The sequence below is a fragment of the Cylas formicarius genome, unplaced genomic scaffold, assembly GCF_029955315.1.
Source record: "Cylas formicarius isolate icCylForm1 unplaced genomic scaffold, icCylForm1.1 PGA_scaffold_4__25_contigs__length_36172078, whole genome shotgun sequence".
In the NCBI taxonomy this organism is placed as follows: Eukaryota; Metazoa; Arthropoda; class Insecta; order Coleoptera; family Brentidae; genus Cylas; species Cylas formicarius.
Window position 1 is genome coordinate 14,126,656 of NW_026844334.1, and position 18,126 is coordinate 14,144,781.

General features: G+C 36.5%; 2 protein-coding genes across 4 annotated transcripts in view; both read left to right on the forward strand.

Annotated features, from left to right (window-relative positions):
• The window catches only part of LOC132700997 (uncharacterized), a 76,667-nt gene extending 64,622 nt beyond the window's left edge, over nucleotides 1-12,045 (forward strand). For both annotated transcript variants that reach the window (XM_060668602.1, XM_060668604.1), the window contains 6 exons: nucleotides 1,856-2,076; nucleotides 3,950-4,087; nucleotides 6,425-6,561; nucleotides 8,553-8,767; nucleotides 8,821-10,744; nucleotides 10,798-12,045. In XM_060668602.1, the coding sequence (XP_060524585.1) occupies nucleotides 1,858-2,076; nucleotides 3,950-4,087; nucleotides 6,425-6,561; nucleotides 8,553-8,767; nucleotides 8,821-10,744; nucleotides 10,798-11,095 (2,931 nt within the window). In that variant the 5' untranslated portion in view covers nucleotides 1,856-1,857 and the 3' untranslated portion in view covers nucleotides 11,096-12,045. The remainder of the gene's footprint in view (nucleotides 1-1,855; nucleotides 2,077-3,949; nucleotides 4,088-6,424; nucleotides 6,562-8,552; nucleotides 8,768-8,820; nucleotides 10,745-10,797) is intronic.
• Nucleotides 12,046-16,233: 4,188 nt separating this feature from the next.
• Nucleotides 16,234-18,126, forward strand: part of LOC132701606 (GTPase-activating Rap/Ran-GAP domain-like protein 3) — a 153,968-nt gene continuing 152,075 nt past the window's right edge. Inside the window, exon 1 of one of the 2 annotated variants that reach the window (XM_060669691.1) lies at nucleotides 16,234-16,359. The gene's annotated coding sequence lies outside the window, so the exon portion shown is untranslated. The remainder of the gene's footprint in view (nucleotides 16,360-18,126) is intronic. The other variant, XM_060669692.1, reaches the window with a different exon arrangement.

The window sequence follows — 18,126 nt, forward strand, 5'->3', positions numbered from 1 at the left end:
TGTTTATCTTTATGTTATTGTTGTTTTTTGTTCGACACTTCAACGGGGTATCCTATTTCTTGAAAATATTCTTCCTTGAGAATAAATATACCGAGTCAGGTCATAGGTTATTGTTGGGTTTTATGAAATTAAAATTAGTATTTGTTTTTATTGAAAATCACGATAGAAAACTATGAGGAGCGTTCATTAAAATTGCGCGTATTTACTTTTTACATAACACGTGAATCGAACAGGTTTGGAGCATACAGTTTTAAGTTTTTATCGATTCTATTTAATTCTAATTCAAATTCTATTTAAATTTGCTAATAAATATCCCTACTTCAGTGTAAATCAGGTGTACCCAAAAGTCTTTTATGGTTTTCTCCCAATTAATTTGACATGTCTGGTTTTGAATAAACGCTCCTTACTTTTTTTAAGAGCAATAAAATTTTTCAATTTTATTGCTCTTACGTTCTAGTCTCATCGAAAATGCACACTGCATATAATTTCTTTTTTTTACTTAACGTTTGGTATTTCCAAAAGACCTACTGAAACAAAATTATATGTACTTTAAAGATTCATTTAACCTACAAACTTAACATTTTTAGATACTAATAAAAAATATGTTTTTACTTAGTTAGAAACAAAAAACAAATTAAAGGGACCACGGATTTTTCAAATACCAGAGTAAATAAAAAACATTTTTGTAACTTATACTTTAGATACAATAAATAAGTATCTGATTTCTCTAATTATTAGTTAGCTTAAACAAAGTGTCGGATGTTAATCGACCGTTCAGAATTTCATTCATACATTACGAACTGTTTTTTTATTCTGTCCCATCAGCTCATTATTGTAGACGCGAAAAATAGAAAACTTTCAAATAACACAACAGAATTGAATAGTAACAGTTGTTATCCTTGGAGGTAAAATGCCTTGCGACATTTTTAAATAGCCGCCGCGGCAGGCCGTGGAACGCGGCCTGACTAGATGCGATGTGTTTTTGTTTCAGCAATGTGCGTCGCACTGTATGCAATTGGGGTCCCACAAGTGAAAAAAAAAACACGTAATATCCCTTTCATGTTTACTTGTATATTGTGGAAAGGCACCCCCTATCTATTTGCTCAAATATTTTCTTTCTATTTCAATTCTCTATATGTAGAAAAACAGAGACTAAAAATATTTTATTTTGTTCTTCTGAACTGCCTCCTCTTCATTATTATTATTATTTCATTGTTGACCATTTTAGGAAGCAGATTTGGAAATTTTAGCAATTAAACGTTTTTTCATTGTAAAAATACTAAAAGGCGTTGATGTTTTGCTATTAGTTGACGGTGGCGACGAAACATGGCAAAAAACAATGGAGCACAGAAACGTCATGTTATTTTTGAAATAAAAAAAATACATCTGGTGTTTATACAACGCTAAGAAACGCTAAAAAAGTTGTTAGGTGACGACGTAACATTATAATACTTTTAAAGCAGAAGTGATTCCAAACAATTCTTGTTTTTACGTGCTTTCAACCCTGAAGAATGTGCCCATATGCCATAATTATTCCAGCTCCACCAAATACGATATGTTTTTTTTTTCAATGAAGGTTACGTGATATTAAGCTGCTAAGTAGATCCTGTATAATAATGTTTTATTAAGTAGTTCGTATGTTAAATAGCCCTCGTTAAATCCGATGCATATTTGCGTGGTAGTCGTTCTACTTGTATTAGTCGCCATTATGCTAATTACATTCATATGTAAGTGTTATTGAGAAATTGATTTAATAGTCATAATATTAAAACTAATTTATTCCTGATACGGCCGCAATATTGTTGTCAGGGATAAGGTGACGGAACTGACTACTAAGCGCGTTCTTTTGTTTCAGAAATGTCTCGCATTTTTGTGCTGTCCATTTGCTGCGTGCTAGCGTCTACGCACGCGCAATCAAATTACGCAGACCAGGCGAACAACATAGAATACCAGGGTGACGGACTGCCTCAGGAAGCAACCCTCGATGGAAAAATTACCAAGCTAGATGACCTCAGCCCCATCATATTCCTGAACAGGACCAAAGCCGCTCTGAATTGCGCTGAAGGATCTATGCAGGTGATGATACATGATAACTGTAAACTATAGGTCACGTGATGATTGATGTGATGTCTTATGCTGGTTCAATAGAAAATAAACCTTGGCGACATATTCCAAAGCCATAGAATGAAACTTACAAAATTACGTTTCTCATGATCAAATTTTAAAATCTAGTATCATTAAAATTTAATGTATTCACTGCCCTCTACAAGCATTGTTAAAAAAGATGACGAGAAATTATTTACGAAATTGGATTTAGTACCATTTAACGGATATTTGAGTTAAATTCGAGACATTCGAGTAATAAGTCACTGTTGATTAATACATTCCACTGTTTTATTCCGTTAAATCTTGCGTTGTTTAATTAACCAGCGACATTTTATCTTGAAGAGCTACGATAAAATATTAATGCGTTTTTATCAATGCTTGTGCATATTCGCCAACTTACGAGGGCAGCTCCAAAATTTCACGGCCTGAATAGGAAACAAACAGAGTAGAGTAACAATATTTTGTTATTTTTCAATATAATCCCCCTTAATTTCAATACATGTATTACATCTCTTTATTAACAATTCAATCCCTTTAAAAATATTTTCTTTTGGTTTGTTCGCAAAATGAGCTAAAACAGCCTCTTTTAACTCAGCTTCGTCGTTAAACCGCCGTCCACGTAAGTCCTTTTTCAAATATCCAAACAAATAGTAGTCGCTGGGGGCCATATCTGGACTACAGGGAGTATTGTTTATCTGTTGGAACCCACACTCTAAAATGACAGCTTGTGCAACACCAGCAGTATGGACAGGTGCATTATCGTGCAAAAGACGCACGCCTCTGGTCAGTTTCTTTTTTTTTTTTCTTTAAAATCTATCAAAAGAATTCCTTCACAATCCCAAAAGTTCGTGGCCATCACTTTTGTTGACTGCCAGACTGAATTTTCTTGGAGATGCTTCACCATTACGAAGCCACTCCATTGATTCTTTTTTCGATAGAGGGTCATAATAGAGAATCATAGTTTCATCTCCGGTCACAATAGTTTCTATCAAAGGCTTCGGTTCCGACCCACAGAGTTCCAACAAAGACCGCGCACACTCTACATGGTGTTGTTTTTGAATAGCCGAAAGGTTTTGCGCTAACCTTATGCAGGGTTCGACGAACACTTGTATCAGAAAGCTTAGTAGTTTCTGAGATTTCCTTGACCTTTAAAAGTCGATTACTCAATACCACTTCTTCTACGATCGCAACAATATCTTCCGTTATGACCTCTACTGGTCGACCAGTTCTTGAATCATCTTCAAGGGACTCCTGCCGCACTACAGAATACGAAGGAGAACTTTGGCCGTACACACCATCCAGCCTTTCTTTAACAATTTTAGGTGCTAACCCTTCTTTTGTCAAAAACTTTATGACTGCTCTATACTCAATTTGCGTTATTTGCGACATTTTTTCGGACACATCTTGTTTAAAATGCTATAAATAAAAAACTATTTGACGCAAGACTTCAGTTTTTTTTTCGCAGCCTACTAAGATATATATTTAAAAGAAGACAAAGTTTTATCGTGATACTGGAGCTGCATCTATGTCAGGCCGGTAAATTTTGGCGCTAACCTCGTAGTTATGAGAATTAAATTAAATTATTAAATTCGCGATAAAATCGATACTAAAACATTATTTAGTTTTCTTAATCGAATAGTATTAAACAGCAACAGATTTAATTAAATTTAAAGTCTCCAATTTGGACTATTTCAAAGAAGGATTAAATGAAGTTTGTTTAACTCGCTAACTAACAGTGCAAAAAATATTACTTACAGAACTAATTGGGGCAACTAAATTTGCATATTAAACTTATGGGCATAGTAAAATCCAGTGCGGATAAACAAACTACTTTTCCCTGTAGATCGAGCTAAAATTCAACGACAAGTTCTACGGAATCGCATATGCCGATTTCGACAGGAATTCGGCATGTCAGGTCGCAGGAAAGGGAGATCTCAGTTACAAGTTGGAGCTTCCTCTGAAAGGTTGCGGGACGAAGCAAGTAAGTTTGATTTATTGTTGCAGCGGGACAAGCCAATAGTAAACTTGGAGTTCGCCCGGCTGCAACAACGTCAATTAATCAAGCGCGCTGCTTCAAAAATTTACGAGTTTTTTACAGGCGAATAAATTTGGAGAAATTTAATGTTGTTGTTTTCGCGAGGTTTCTTAGACACTGTGAAATATGATGTTCGGGATAATGGTCCATCTATCAATGTCAGATTTCGACAATCTCGAATCGTACGGGCTTGGTCAATTTTTAGCCGCAGAAGGATTATATGTTTGAATTTCAAACGATTCAACTATTGTCAAGAAAGATATAAAAGATGAAACCATATTTACACTTCGGTTTGTTCGAGTCAGAACATAACATACTTAACATACTTTTCATCTTTGTAATTGGTGACGAATAAGGATGTTACTGTTATCATTATTATTATTATTATTGTTATTTATTCGCGTTTCTAGTCCAGTTTAAATGTCTCATTATAGGGTAAAGAAATATTTTAAATATTCACTGAATTGTTATACATTTTTGAAAATTTTCGAGACCTATGACTAGGATAACAGCAATTGATGTCTTAGAGTAAACGGTAGCGTCTTGACACCACATCCAAAATGCTATTTCATAGAATATTTAATGTCCTATGTGATAAAAAAGTTAAAACTTACCAATTCCTCCCATGTTTCTCAAGCTTTTGATTGAAACGATCTGTGTTAGTTTTCTTTGAACGTTTTGAAAAAGGACTTGCCTGAAACCTGCTTTTTACCTTACTCTTCATGTAAAGCCAGTAAAACAAACCAAATTACGAAACATTCGTTTTGATCAATTTCCAGTTATTTGTATTGAATTTGAATTAAAGTTCAGTCTACATTAAAATATCTGGGTATGAAATCGATACCCGGACAACATTTTTAATTTTTTTTCTTTTTTTTAATGTGGTTATCTATTTTTCGTTCACCTATTTCCTTCCGTACTTACCCAGATTTGCAAACCACAATATATCCTTTTTCATATTTCGCAAATAAATTTCCAACGACATTCTGGTCTGGTGAAACAGTGAAATGGATGCGTTCGTTTAAAACGTCACCCCTTGAAAAATCGGCTGCCCCTTTCTTCGTTGGACGGAGTAATATGTCAACCCTTGTAGAAGCGAAACAAGCATGATTAAGAAGTTTCAGGGTCTTGTTTTCTTGAAGCTTTCAAATTACTAACACTTGTCGAGGAAGATTGGTCGTTTTATATACGTATTTACAAATTATATATGCAGATACCAATTTTATTTCTTTTATGGAATAATATTGAATATAGACGTTGTTTTCCATAAAATTTAACAAAAAAAATTCTATGAAAGGAATATTAAAATATAAAATTTTAGTTATATAGACTGCAAAATCATATTATGAAAAATTCATAGTTTTTCTTTAAATGGTTTATTTGTAACATTTGTAACTGAACATAAAGTTGTAAGTGGGTAAAAATACGTTTTAATTATATAGGCTGCTAAATCATATTATTAAAATGTCTTAGATTGTCTTTATATGGGGTATATATAATTCACATTTGTAACTGAACATAAGATTGTAAGTTATGCAAAATATGTCCCAGCCCTTTTGGGTAAAAATACAACATTATTATAGGCTGCGAAATCGTAGTGTGAAGAAGTCTTAGATTGTCTTTATTTGGGGTATTTATAAAACACATTTGTAACTGGACATAAAATTGTAAGTTATGCAAGTTATGTCACAACCGTTTTGTGCAAAAATATAAAATTTTAGTTGTATGTACGAAATCATATTATGAAAACGTCTTAGCTTGTCTTTATATGAGGTATTTATAATACACATTTGTAACTGAACATAAAATTGTAAGTTCTGCAAGAATAATTAAAGGAAAAATATGGATTTTATAGAGTCATTAAAAGTAACGAATCATTAACTATCTGGAAGTATTATAGAATAACATACTTATTTTGAAATGTTTCCAACTTAATGGCAAAATACATAAGAAATATAATACCTTTCTTGTTTTCGATAGATAAATCTCAACCCGCGATAAAACTACCGGAAATACGGACGTTTTAAAGTAATATTTTGTGCACGCATATGCGTGATTTTGTATTTTAAAGTCGTTACTTGAAATACAATATTAGAAATAACTATACTGACCTTATTTAATTGCCAATTTAATTAAATTGCATCAAACTGAGAAATTTTGTGACTGTTACTCAGAAATAACTAAGACAAATATACCATCAATCGTTTTAATTGTTGAGGCATAACAAGATGACTTGGTTCCAAAATTTATACAAAGAATTGATATTACCCGCTCTTCTTTTAGGATCCCCAACGTGTGTTCACAAACAACATCGTAGTGAGGTTTCATCCAGGTTTGGAAATGGATGGAGATGAAATTATCACAGTTGTTTGTCGGTACCCGCCACCCATCGCACCAGTTCCACCTTTGCCTCTCCCAATGTAAGTTTGCCACGGAAAAAAGTTTATGCCCCGAATTGTGATGCAAAACTATCGTAACAGTCAAACGCCGTAATGCATGTTAATGTCTCAAATATTCCTGCGATAAACTACCAGGTAGAGCGGAAGGTTATAAACTTTTAGTAGGCATAAAGTTTAGATAACTTTTTGGATCGATCATAAAATCTTCCACCTTAAGTGCATTGGACAATACATTGTATCGACAGAGTTTCATTTCCTTTAACCATAAGAGAGATTTATTGCAACACGTTGTTTTGTATATTTTTTAACTTTGGGGAATGAGCGTCAAATATATGTGTCGCAAATAGCTAAATATATAACCTTTTTTTTTAAAGAAACTTCCACAGGCTACCGTATTACTTTTTATAAAACTTCTGGATTCCTCCTGCGTCGGTTTTTGTTGAGCCAAACTGGCCAACGTTTCGCCAATCATCCTGTTGGCTTCTTCAGAGCTTGACTGAAACTGGCTCGTATTTTACTCTGTACCTGCTTTTATATTGTTTGAGGGGGCGGAGCTAGATGAGGAGCATAAAACCATCTCGGATAACTGAATCACATATTGGTAACAGGTAGAGACCTGAGTCGCGGTTAAAATTGTTAGGTTGCTTATAGATTTCAATAGACTCTCGGATTTTTTATTGGTAGAAGAATTGATTACATACAAGAATTTTAGTTATGTTATGTTATATAAAATATTATGTCTCATTTCGTGATTGAGTTCGGCAACTGCTGATGAGTTTATTGGTCTTAGTCTTAAGGCTCTTTCATGTTCTTCGAGCATAGTTGATATTTTTCGTCCGTTCTCTCCAATGTATTCTTTGCCGCATATGCATGGAATGCTGTAAACTCCTGTTATTTCAAATGAAATGTTGTTTTTGACGGATCGAAGATGTTGAGAGATTTTTGGAAGAGTGGTAAATCTGGTTCTGACGTTATATTTATTTAGAACTTTTGATATGTGGTCAGTGATGTTTTGAATATAAAGAAGGACAACAAGTGCAAGGGTGGGATTACTTTCAAGCCTTTGAGAAGAAAGCTCTCGACACCTTACATCTAAAAACAAAATTATGGAGACCCTACGTCGATGATACCTTTCTTATTTGGCCTCATGGTCAGGAATCCCTAGTAGATTTTAACATTTTAACATTCTTAGATATTCTTATCAATAGAAAATCAGATCTAACGTTGGGTCATTGTGTTTACAGAAAAGCTACACACACAGACCGATCCCTTAATGCATTGTCACATCACCATCCGGCACAAAAATTATCGGTTATCAACTCTCTTGTTTACAGAGCCGTAAAACTATCTCGAGCCCGAGTCATTGAACCCAGAAATAAAACACTTTACCTCCGCTCTTTTCTCAATAATTTCCACATTAAGGATATTAAGCGTTCCATCACAAAATACACTTCACCACAACCTTCCAATAGCAATAAAGCCGAATACAATCCCACACTTGCCACTGTTGTCCTTATAATCAAATCATCGCTGACCACATATCAAAAGTTCTAAAGAAATATAACTTCAAAACCACTTGTCCAAAAATCTCTTAACATCTTCGATCCGTCAAAGACCACATTCTATTTGAGATTCCAGGAGTTTACAGCATTCCATGCATATGCGGCAAGGAAGACATTGGAGAGACAGGACGAAAAATATCAACTAGACTCCAAGAACATGAATGAGCTTTAAGACTAAGACAAATAAACGCAGCAGCAGTTGCCGAACACAGTCACGAAATATGAGAATCAGTCATACGAGACGGTGTTTATGCTCCTCATTTAGCTCCGTCCCTATCAAACAATATAAAAGCAGGTACAGAGTAAAATACGAGCCAGTTTCAGACAAGCTCTGAAGACGGCAACAGGATCATTGGCGAAACGTTAGCTAGTTCGGCTCAACAAAAACCGACGCAGGAGGAATCCAGAAATTTTATATTGAACTTATTGCAACTGTCATATTTTTTTTAGCCAAGAGCCGATAATTCCAGCGTCGCCTCTAGAACCACCGCTAAAAGGTTTCCAGATTTTGCTAATCATATGTGGTATATTGTTCCTTTCGTTGCTTCTTTTGGGATTGGGAGTTTCGTACTACTGTCTCAGAAGGCGACCGGTAACAGTAATACGTCCATTCTCCACTCTTGGCAGTGACTCTGAAATCACCAAACTCTCCGGAAGTTCCCTAGGTAAATTAAATTTCTCTATTTCAAATTGAGACTGCACACCAACATTCGTCCAGGTTCACTGACCATGTTCGAGGGACTGAAAATTCCGCGTGCGCACGCACCGGTGGGAATAACTGGAAGCAGTAGCGGAAGCGACGAGGGACACCTCATTAGCGATACTCTACCATCCGATTATCCATCGGAATCCCACTCTGAAGTTGAAGAAACCCGATCATTGCCTGTCTCTTCCGCAGGCAGTTTCGAGAACCGCGCATTTATCCACGAAACGAGTAGTTTCTACAGCGAAACGTACGGCCACACTCAAGAACAACAGGTGCAGAATGCGGTAGCTACTACAGTACCTAGACTACCTCTTGCTGTCAAAGAGCAAGTTAAAGTTAAGAAACCCCCAGCACCATCTCCTCCTAGTCTCTCAGATACCGAGAGTCTCAGAGGCAGAGATTTGTCTACAATTCCAGAACAGCGCGAGGAGAGCATCAGATCTATATCCCCACCTCCTCCAGAAAGGACACATTTTACTTATGTCCCAGAGCTTCATCCGCCTCCAAAACATATCCAACCAGCCCCTACGTTCAACAGAATTCTTAGAAGGCAGCAGGAGATGGAACCCATACGCGTAGGACCAGCCAGATCCATTGTATCTCTAAACACAGAAATGACCGAGACACGTTCCATTACTGAAACCATAGACGATTCGCATCACATATTTGTTGCGCCTGTGCCTCCTCCGCCTCCGCCGATTGTCCCGAAACAGGAATACCTCCTGGAAATGGACGAGGAACACGTGTCGATCGAACCACCGATTGCGGTAGTCCACAAGAAGCCAGAAATCACTTCCCATGTTGTAGACGACGTATTCCTAAGGACCATTACCGAGAAGAAGACTATCGAAGACATCGAAAGACATAAAAGACTTATTACAGAATATCATACCAGGGCCAAACCGCCCCCGCAGGTGGAAACTCAACCGTGGCACTCGACCACGCTTACAATTCCTGTAAAACCGGATACACCTCAATGGGAGACATTCTCAGAAGCTTCGTCCGCCCCATTACCAGAAAGAATTACTGCCGACTTACTTCCGCAATCTCAAATCGAGGATGACAAGTTACCTCTAAATTCACCCGAGCTGGTAGGAAATATTGGTCAATCACCGCCTAGGCACATCGTGACCACAGATATTACTGCAACCGATAATGCCCGTGACTTAACCCAAAGGAGTTACTATTCATCGTTCACTATTCCCATCAAGAATCCTAGTCCACCACCGAAAACTTACTTATCTACCTTCAATCTGCCGGTTGTAAATCCCGAGGTTCCCAATTGGGACGTACTTACCAAAGTTTTCAAACCCCTTGAACAAGAGGAGGAAGGTCCAGTAATTGAGAGCGCCGAAACTTTCAACGCCCAGCTCACCATGACCGATAAAATCAAGTGGAGACAGATCATAACCACCGAATCGACTCTGAGAACTCTGCTTACCGAAGCCGTAGTCAGAGAAGACTTCGAACGAATTAGACGCGACGTGCGTTACGAAAACATATTCGAACCTCCGAAATGGGATACGATCATAAGAATTCTAAGCCCAGATCCGAAATCGAAGCAGCGATACAAGAAGAAGAGTGACTGGGACACGAGAAGCCGACGTAGCAGTTTGCCAACCTTATACGAATACGACTCCGACGGCGGCAGTAGCGTGAGGACTTTAACCAGAGAACCGATGGTCTACCCATCGATTCCGAGACGATTTTCGAGGAGCAGTTATAGGAGCGAAGCTGATCTCCGATCGATGAGCGAGATGATTGTCGACTTTAGACGGCCCGATCCTGGGGACAGCCAATCCGAGACGTCCAGCTACTACCCCGAAAGGCGGTATTACGACGATTCCGAAATCGATACCAGATCATCTCACAGATCATTGGCTAGATCGTTGAGTCAACCGAGCCTGGCAAGATCAGCTAGTGAATTCACTGAACGGTAAGTTTTGTGAATTTAATTAGGTATTTATTTAATACGACTTTGGTGATTAGGTGGGTGGCTCCCTCTGTACGTTACGATACAGCAAGTGAGTTTACCACTCCGGAAGGTACACCCAAATCGCAACGCAGCTCAAGGATCATGCCGTATAGCTTACCACAGCTCCCTAGGGACGGAGGGGAGCGTAATTCGTCTTGGCAAGCAACGGAATCCAGGAGAATGACCCACGGACCTGGTACGAGCACCCAAGAAGTGACAAGGGAGTACAGGAGCGAAGCCACTACTAGTTTTATGGGTCGCCCTCCTAAAAACTGGTTTACCGACAACGAGAGCGAAGCAAGCTTTAAGTGATTTTTAGAAGAATTGTACAGTTTTCTGTCGCTGGGGTATGTGCGAGCAGGCTGATTTTCGAGAGGACCGTTGGGTCAAATCTAGCAGACGGGAAGAGTTGTGTTGCCTTTTTTTGGCAACAAGCACAGGTACTAGACACAGATAGACATCAAAAACAACAAAGAAACTAACGGCACTATTGAAGAATTTAACATAAGAAAATGATAAGTCCGAGAATATATAAGGATGAGGAATCACAGAAACATGTTGAAAATTAAAGCAATTGTTAAAAAATCAGCCTGCTCTGTATCAACCTCCGCATTTTTTGTTGAATCCACTAATATATATTAAAATGTGTACTTACAAAATTCTCGAAAGGCGGATTATTTCAAATGTTGGTATGAACAACCGAAGCCTAGTTATACCGTCGGAATATCCTGCCAATGCAATTAATCCTTTCTTACTCGTAGAAGTACCATAAGTAATATAATTTTTTAGGTATATATATAAATTTAACATAGTAACTAAATTGCTGTGATAACATTTCTCATTAGATTATTACGGAAATAATATTTTATTATTTTTTGTTTATTCTGCCCGGGCTCATTTACCCGATTTTTCACTTTTCCATTGGCGAAACACCTATGGGGGACTGTAGAATTGGGTCGGAAAGGCTTAATTTCGCTCTTGAGTTTCACAGTTTTCATAAGGGGGCGCTAGTGGCACCGAAGCGGTGCGACTATCGCGCCATGCTCAATCTTTTTCTGTGGGGTGTGGTTTGAGGGACGTCTAATGCTTTTACTATAACTGTTTTTTTATTATTAATAGTGTAGTTATAATATAACTAATATGCTAAGCTGAACGGAGATATATTTTACGAGGTAAAATATTGCCACTTGGTGCTATATTATATAGGAATAATTTTTTAAAAATATTTTATCATTTGTACGACTATGAAATAAATGCTTACTTTACTAAGGCAGTTTTTATATTCAAGACGCGTCACTCGCAATAATTCAAAATAATGTGCGCCTTTTAAAAACCCATAAAAATTTTATGATGGAGTGAAACTTTTCGAGCTGCAAAGTCTAACATATTTATAAAATTACGTCGCTCGCGCGCGCGCCTGCGAACGAAAACTTAAACAGAATTACAAAAGTTGCTTTAAACTCGGCGAAATTTGGAAGGTCAGCTTACGAGGCAAACAAGGGACGTATATTGTGTTTACTAGGATATGTATGTTTGCGAGTTTCAACGTTTAATGATTTAAGACCCGTTGTTTAGAATTTAGTTGCAGCGCCCCCAAAACTTTGATAGCTAACGCAACGTTAAGATGGGGGAAAGCATTACCTTGTATCACGGCATAAGTGTCGATTAACTAAACCACATACAGGGTGCATGACGCATACTTTGTGGGCATTTATGAACATTGAACATTGTATGATCTTTGATGATATATTGTAGATGCTCCATCAAGCTAGGCTAACCGTCCACCAAACACCCTACACATAACAGTGTCCTTGGTTGTAATTCTTGAGTCCTGTGATCCAATTTAGTCCAAATGTTATTCCAAGTATTGTTTGTAAGTAGTCAACAAAGGCATCGACGATGATAAATATCAGTGCTATGTGGGAATAAAGTAAGTTTGATTATAATTTTATGGATTATAATAAATGTATTTTGATTATAATTCATAGGATGAATATGCTTATATACATATTGTACGCAAAAGGTAGTAACGCGTGATTTATATGAGAGATGTAAACCCAGTCGATAAACATATAAAATGTTCGTTATATATTTTTTGTTAGTTGCGGAATTAAAGTTAGACAGCACGATCAACCTAAGCTTATCAGTGTCTTTAATAAGCTCTATTTTTTAAAATGTTTGGTTAAGAAATATAAAATGTTAGAAATAAATCTAAAATTTAAATATCCCGTTGAAACTTTTTGTTCAGGAATACACTTTGAAACTAAGCTCCAAAAAATTGTTAAATTTGGGACCTTATTGGATTATTATAACAACCTTTCGTTTAAAGTAGCCAATTATTGTGACATACATTTAGTATTAAAAAGCCCAAACGTATCGTTCAGAAAAGCCAATATTTTTCACTAAATAATGGTACCACAAAGTTGGATATTCATTGGGTTTTATAGAAATTGTTGATTAATTTCTAACCAAAAAATTAATATTATTGTTTTTACTGTTTCATTACAAAACAGTGTTCTTTAATCGTATATCGAAGAAATGATTATAAACAGAGAGAATAATTACTCCAAGTGCCTGATTCCTCACTAGATACTTATGTTCTAAATCGTTTTTCTAATGTTTCTGGAACGTGAGTCTTGACTTTGAGAGCAATCGGATGTTTTTAATAGATTTTGCCAATGAAAATGTGGCGGTAGTAGAAAAAGTGTCACTCGTTTATTAAACAGCAGCTCTGCTGCGCGCTGTTTGTGCCACATCAAACTGATGACCACCGTGGCGTCTATCGAGAATTTTCCATAATACATTATACACGCCGATAATAATAATGTTTCGGTGGTTTGGTTTAGAAAAATATAGGCAAAGCTCATAGTGATCGATGACTCTAGCTGACTCTAGCAGGAGAAATAAAACATCATGGTGAAACATAGCGCCGACCTGAATTTTGAATGTGTCAGTATAACCCCCTATCTTCCCCTTATAAAAGAAAAGTCTGTACCCCTTCCCTGTTTTGGTTAATTTAGCCAAATAGTAGCTAGAATAGAAATATTTATTGCTTTTATTTCCGAATATGTTCGTAAGAGCTAGCGATTTTCGATTCCCATAAGGTTATAAATTACTACTTCTTTACACGATTGCATATTTCTATCTCAATTTTTATGAAAATGACATGTCCATCACTTCCCAAGCGTTGTCGATCCCGTCACCTGTATTATAAAACTAATCATCAATATCAACATTTACCTTTAAAGTAGAAACGTCAAACTCCGAATCTGACACACACCCCCACACACACAAACAATTTTCAGAAATTGTAAAAAATCTAAAATCCACAGGGACATTCGCCCAAGGTGACACTAACCGTTGCACTGGAAAGTCTTTGTTTTAGAGACCTACACCTATCTCATAAAATCGACACTTTAAATCGAGTTTGTCGATTCCAGATATTTCACCTTGTGAACTTTGTTGGGCGCTGTAACTGAAACATCGTTAAAGTATCTCCATCTGAGCGTAAACAAAAGTCAACTCGATAAAACTAGATAAAACGACTTGCTTTAGTGTCGCTGTACCGAACTGTGTCCACGTGGCCGCGTTTAAATTTAACGATACGAAATATTCCTTTAAAAAGTTAAGTCTGCTAATAATCGGCTATTCATTCCTCGCCACCAACAAGCCACTTATTGTGTTGGTGTCTAAAACTACGCGTACATTAATATCGCTATCACTTTAAGTCGAAAAGCAAAGAGCCTCATTAATCTTCGCTCGCCATCAATTTTAAGTGATATATTAAATATTTTTTCAGGCCGTTCGATTCACTGAAAATTAATTACAGTTTAAAACTAGGATGCCCTTTGAATACGCCCTGATGAATATTAATTGAGGCAAAACTTGGTCACACGGATATGCAGCGGTTAGCTTAACAAATTTGGGGTTAGCCTTGATGCTAAGTAATACCTCAGCAGTATCTCTTAAGTAGCGTTTCAGTTCAGTTAGATTTTTATTTTCTGAAAATATAATGCAACAAAAGTTCAAAAATATCTCCTTCCAATTATAAGATTTCAAAATTTTCGCTGCTCGTTGAACTTACAACAATAATTGTTTATTTTTCGTTTTATATCTGACGAAAAATGAGATAAACTCATCTATATTTTGCGCTGATGTACGCGATTGTTAGTTTCCGAAATGCATCAAATAACGTCAACTCGGGCTAAACAAATGTTTTCATTTAATTTCGGCGGAAAGTGGACCAGGGATTCCACTGAAAACAAAAATAAATAATTTAATTATAACGCTAACCAATCTGCAGCTAAAAGACATCATTGTTGCCTTTTTCCTGTTTTTTTTGTACAAGAACGTATATAGTTCTCACAACGTAACTGGTTTAAATAACCCTGCTAAGTCCATAACCCCTAAAAGATGAGACTTACTGTTAATTTTTCCTTGAATTTCCGTACATGACATGTCCGAAATACTCAAATTGTTGCTTTTTGATGGTATGGAAAAGGTCTGTTTGAGTATTCATCCTGCGAAGAACTTTCTCGTTCCGGATCCTGTAGGTCCCCCATATGCGTAGCATGCACCGATATGCCCACATCTCAAAAATTGTAATTTTTTGGTCAGCGTTTCCGTTAGCGTCCACGCTTCCATTCCATGTAAAACCACTGTGAAGAGGAGCAGAAAGAGGAGCAGAAAGCTTAAAGCTTGATGAATGAAAAATGTATTTTTAGCTTAGCGTACGCCTTTGTAGTATTTTATAGTGAAGCGGTGGTATGTAGGGCATTTGCGCAATCTCTTTACAAATCTGCTGGATTTTATTATCACTGATTCAACGGTGCTCTTAATGAGTGAGTTTCATGAAATCAACAAATCTGTTAGACAGAGCTGAGGGTGTCCCTGTACGCATAATTAATCTTAACTAACCAACTACCCAAACTAACCATGCCTGAATTAAATAATTATGAGCTTTCCGATTAATTTTATACTTATTATTATTAATTTTATACTTATTGTGTATTATAATTAATGTATTTATCAATAATTACGTTGCGTTTCAATTTATGAGCTCTGTATACGTTTAGAATCTCATCAAAGTTATAATTAATTATCATTTTTTTAATTCTGCAGCGCTAAATGACTAGGCCCAGAACCATTAAATGTAAAACGCTTCACATTTTGCAAAATCTATTTTTTATGGTGGTCTAAAATGTTTGTCGGGAATACATCCAGCGTTCCAGAGTTGGATAAAGTAGAGTTTCAATTTTGGACAGCTGGAATAGGTATCAAGAAGACCCTGAAATACTGGAATCGACGATTATTGCATTTGTTTCCCGACGCTATGCCGGCACATCGAGACCAAGTGTTGCACGACCGCCGAATTTCGCGTTGCGTCGCGACGGACCAAAACTCGACGCCACAGGTTATCAAGCGTCGGGGAATGAAATCAGTTGGTGTACCGCGACCGTTCGCGAATGACGTCACCATGTTTCTTGGTTGCTTTATAATTCGAGCGTAACTCATAGTTTGTTATTGTCGTTTTAATTGTCCCACGGTGAAATTCGTTTCCTAGTTTCCGGATGTAGGTAAGATTTTTTCAAATTCTGCAGTATCCAAAAATGTCGCCGTTAGAGAATGACGCACGCGTTTGAAAAATTTTTGCAATTTGACATCGAAAACTCACGAAATGTAGTATCATTCATTGGAAATTTTACATTAGAAGTTAAACAACCCCTTGCCGAGTTTTATATACCATACCATGTCATTTATCATGTACTTACCGGGTGGCGAGTTAACGATACCCCTTTTCCTACGTTTTTAATAAACAAATTTTAAAATGGTTGTTTTGAATGAAGGAAAGGCTAAAGGACATTTCACGAAAGTACGTCAACCAGACATCATTATCCGTATTTTCTGTCTATAATAAAATAATGGAATGCTTGTATATATTGACAAACTTATAAAATCATGTATTAATTATTCTCGAGAGCTAGTCATTATTATGAACTAATTGATTGTGTTTTCGCAATTATACTACTTTTACATGGAATAAAGCCTTTTAAGATAACAACACTCAATACAGGGCAAATTTTTAAAAAATTGCCATTTTCGAAGACTCTACTTTGAAGTAGAGTTAGATGGTAATAGTATATTATGCAACAAGTGTGGTAATAGTATATTATGCAACAAGTGCGGTAAACGGCATTTGACTCACGAGTTTATTTGACACGAGCGGAGCAAGTATTTAATAAACGAGCTCGTTAAAAAGTTTACCGAACGTGTTGCATACTATACTTTTTTTATGACTTTTAGTTTTTGGGTACATTTTCGCACAACAACACGAAGACAGTCACTGACATGACGGTCAGAATTGACAAACGTCAAAATTCAAAGCGTGGGAAATATCTCCGAAAACATCCGATTGCTGCCAAACCCGAGCGGTAATATTCCGGAATTGTTCGAAGTGGCTCCGATCCATGACACTTTCCGCCCGCTAGATCGGTGTATTATTGAGCATTTTACAGAAGGGAGTAGAAAAATTCTTTTATTTAATTATGATATGCTTATAAATTTTTTATGAAATAAATATTATTTTGTAAAGTACGTCATTGATTCGCATTATTTTTAAAAACTTTAAATTTGTGATGATGCCATTTCGCAAAAAATTCAAAAGTCAAACTTGCGGATCGAATAATTTTAGCATGTATCACTTTAGTAATGAGCTTGTTTAATAAACGAGTATCTGAAAAAGTTTATCAACGTGCTGTACTATGGTTTTTCTACGACTATAAAATAATCAGTATATTTTTGCAAAACATCAAAAATACATCAGATCCCACGAGCCGTACCATCAGTATTTAAATCTACTGAAAACACACTGGTAACTAAATTATGGTAAACGTCTGAAGTGGCTGGAGGCAGTATTTGACAAAATTGACATGCTAAAGTGGCACTTTGACCACGACTGATCAGTGCATAATGACAGGGTATACTATAGGAAAAAACAATGAAAGAGAGAAATGAAACGGTTTAGATGGTAGAAAAATAATCGAAAACCCCAAATTTTCATTTTTTCACCATGATTCTGGCAGTACGGAACAATACTATGGTGGATACAATGATGAGTAGGATTGATCGGTGTGCATTAGTCCTTTCTGTCACCTTGCGGGTTGGATTTGGGAAGCGATTGTACAAAAGTTCCACCACTTCTTTTTTTTCTTAATATGTTATTAGTAAGAGCTCTTTTTTTGAATTCTGAATCTTAAAGGCAACTTCAGTTAGATTTTTCTACACACCTAGAATTCAGAATTTGAATTTTTGGCTAATTTTTTAAGATACCAAACACATGTAAA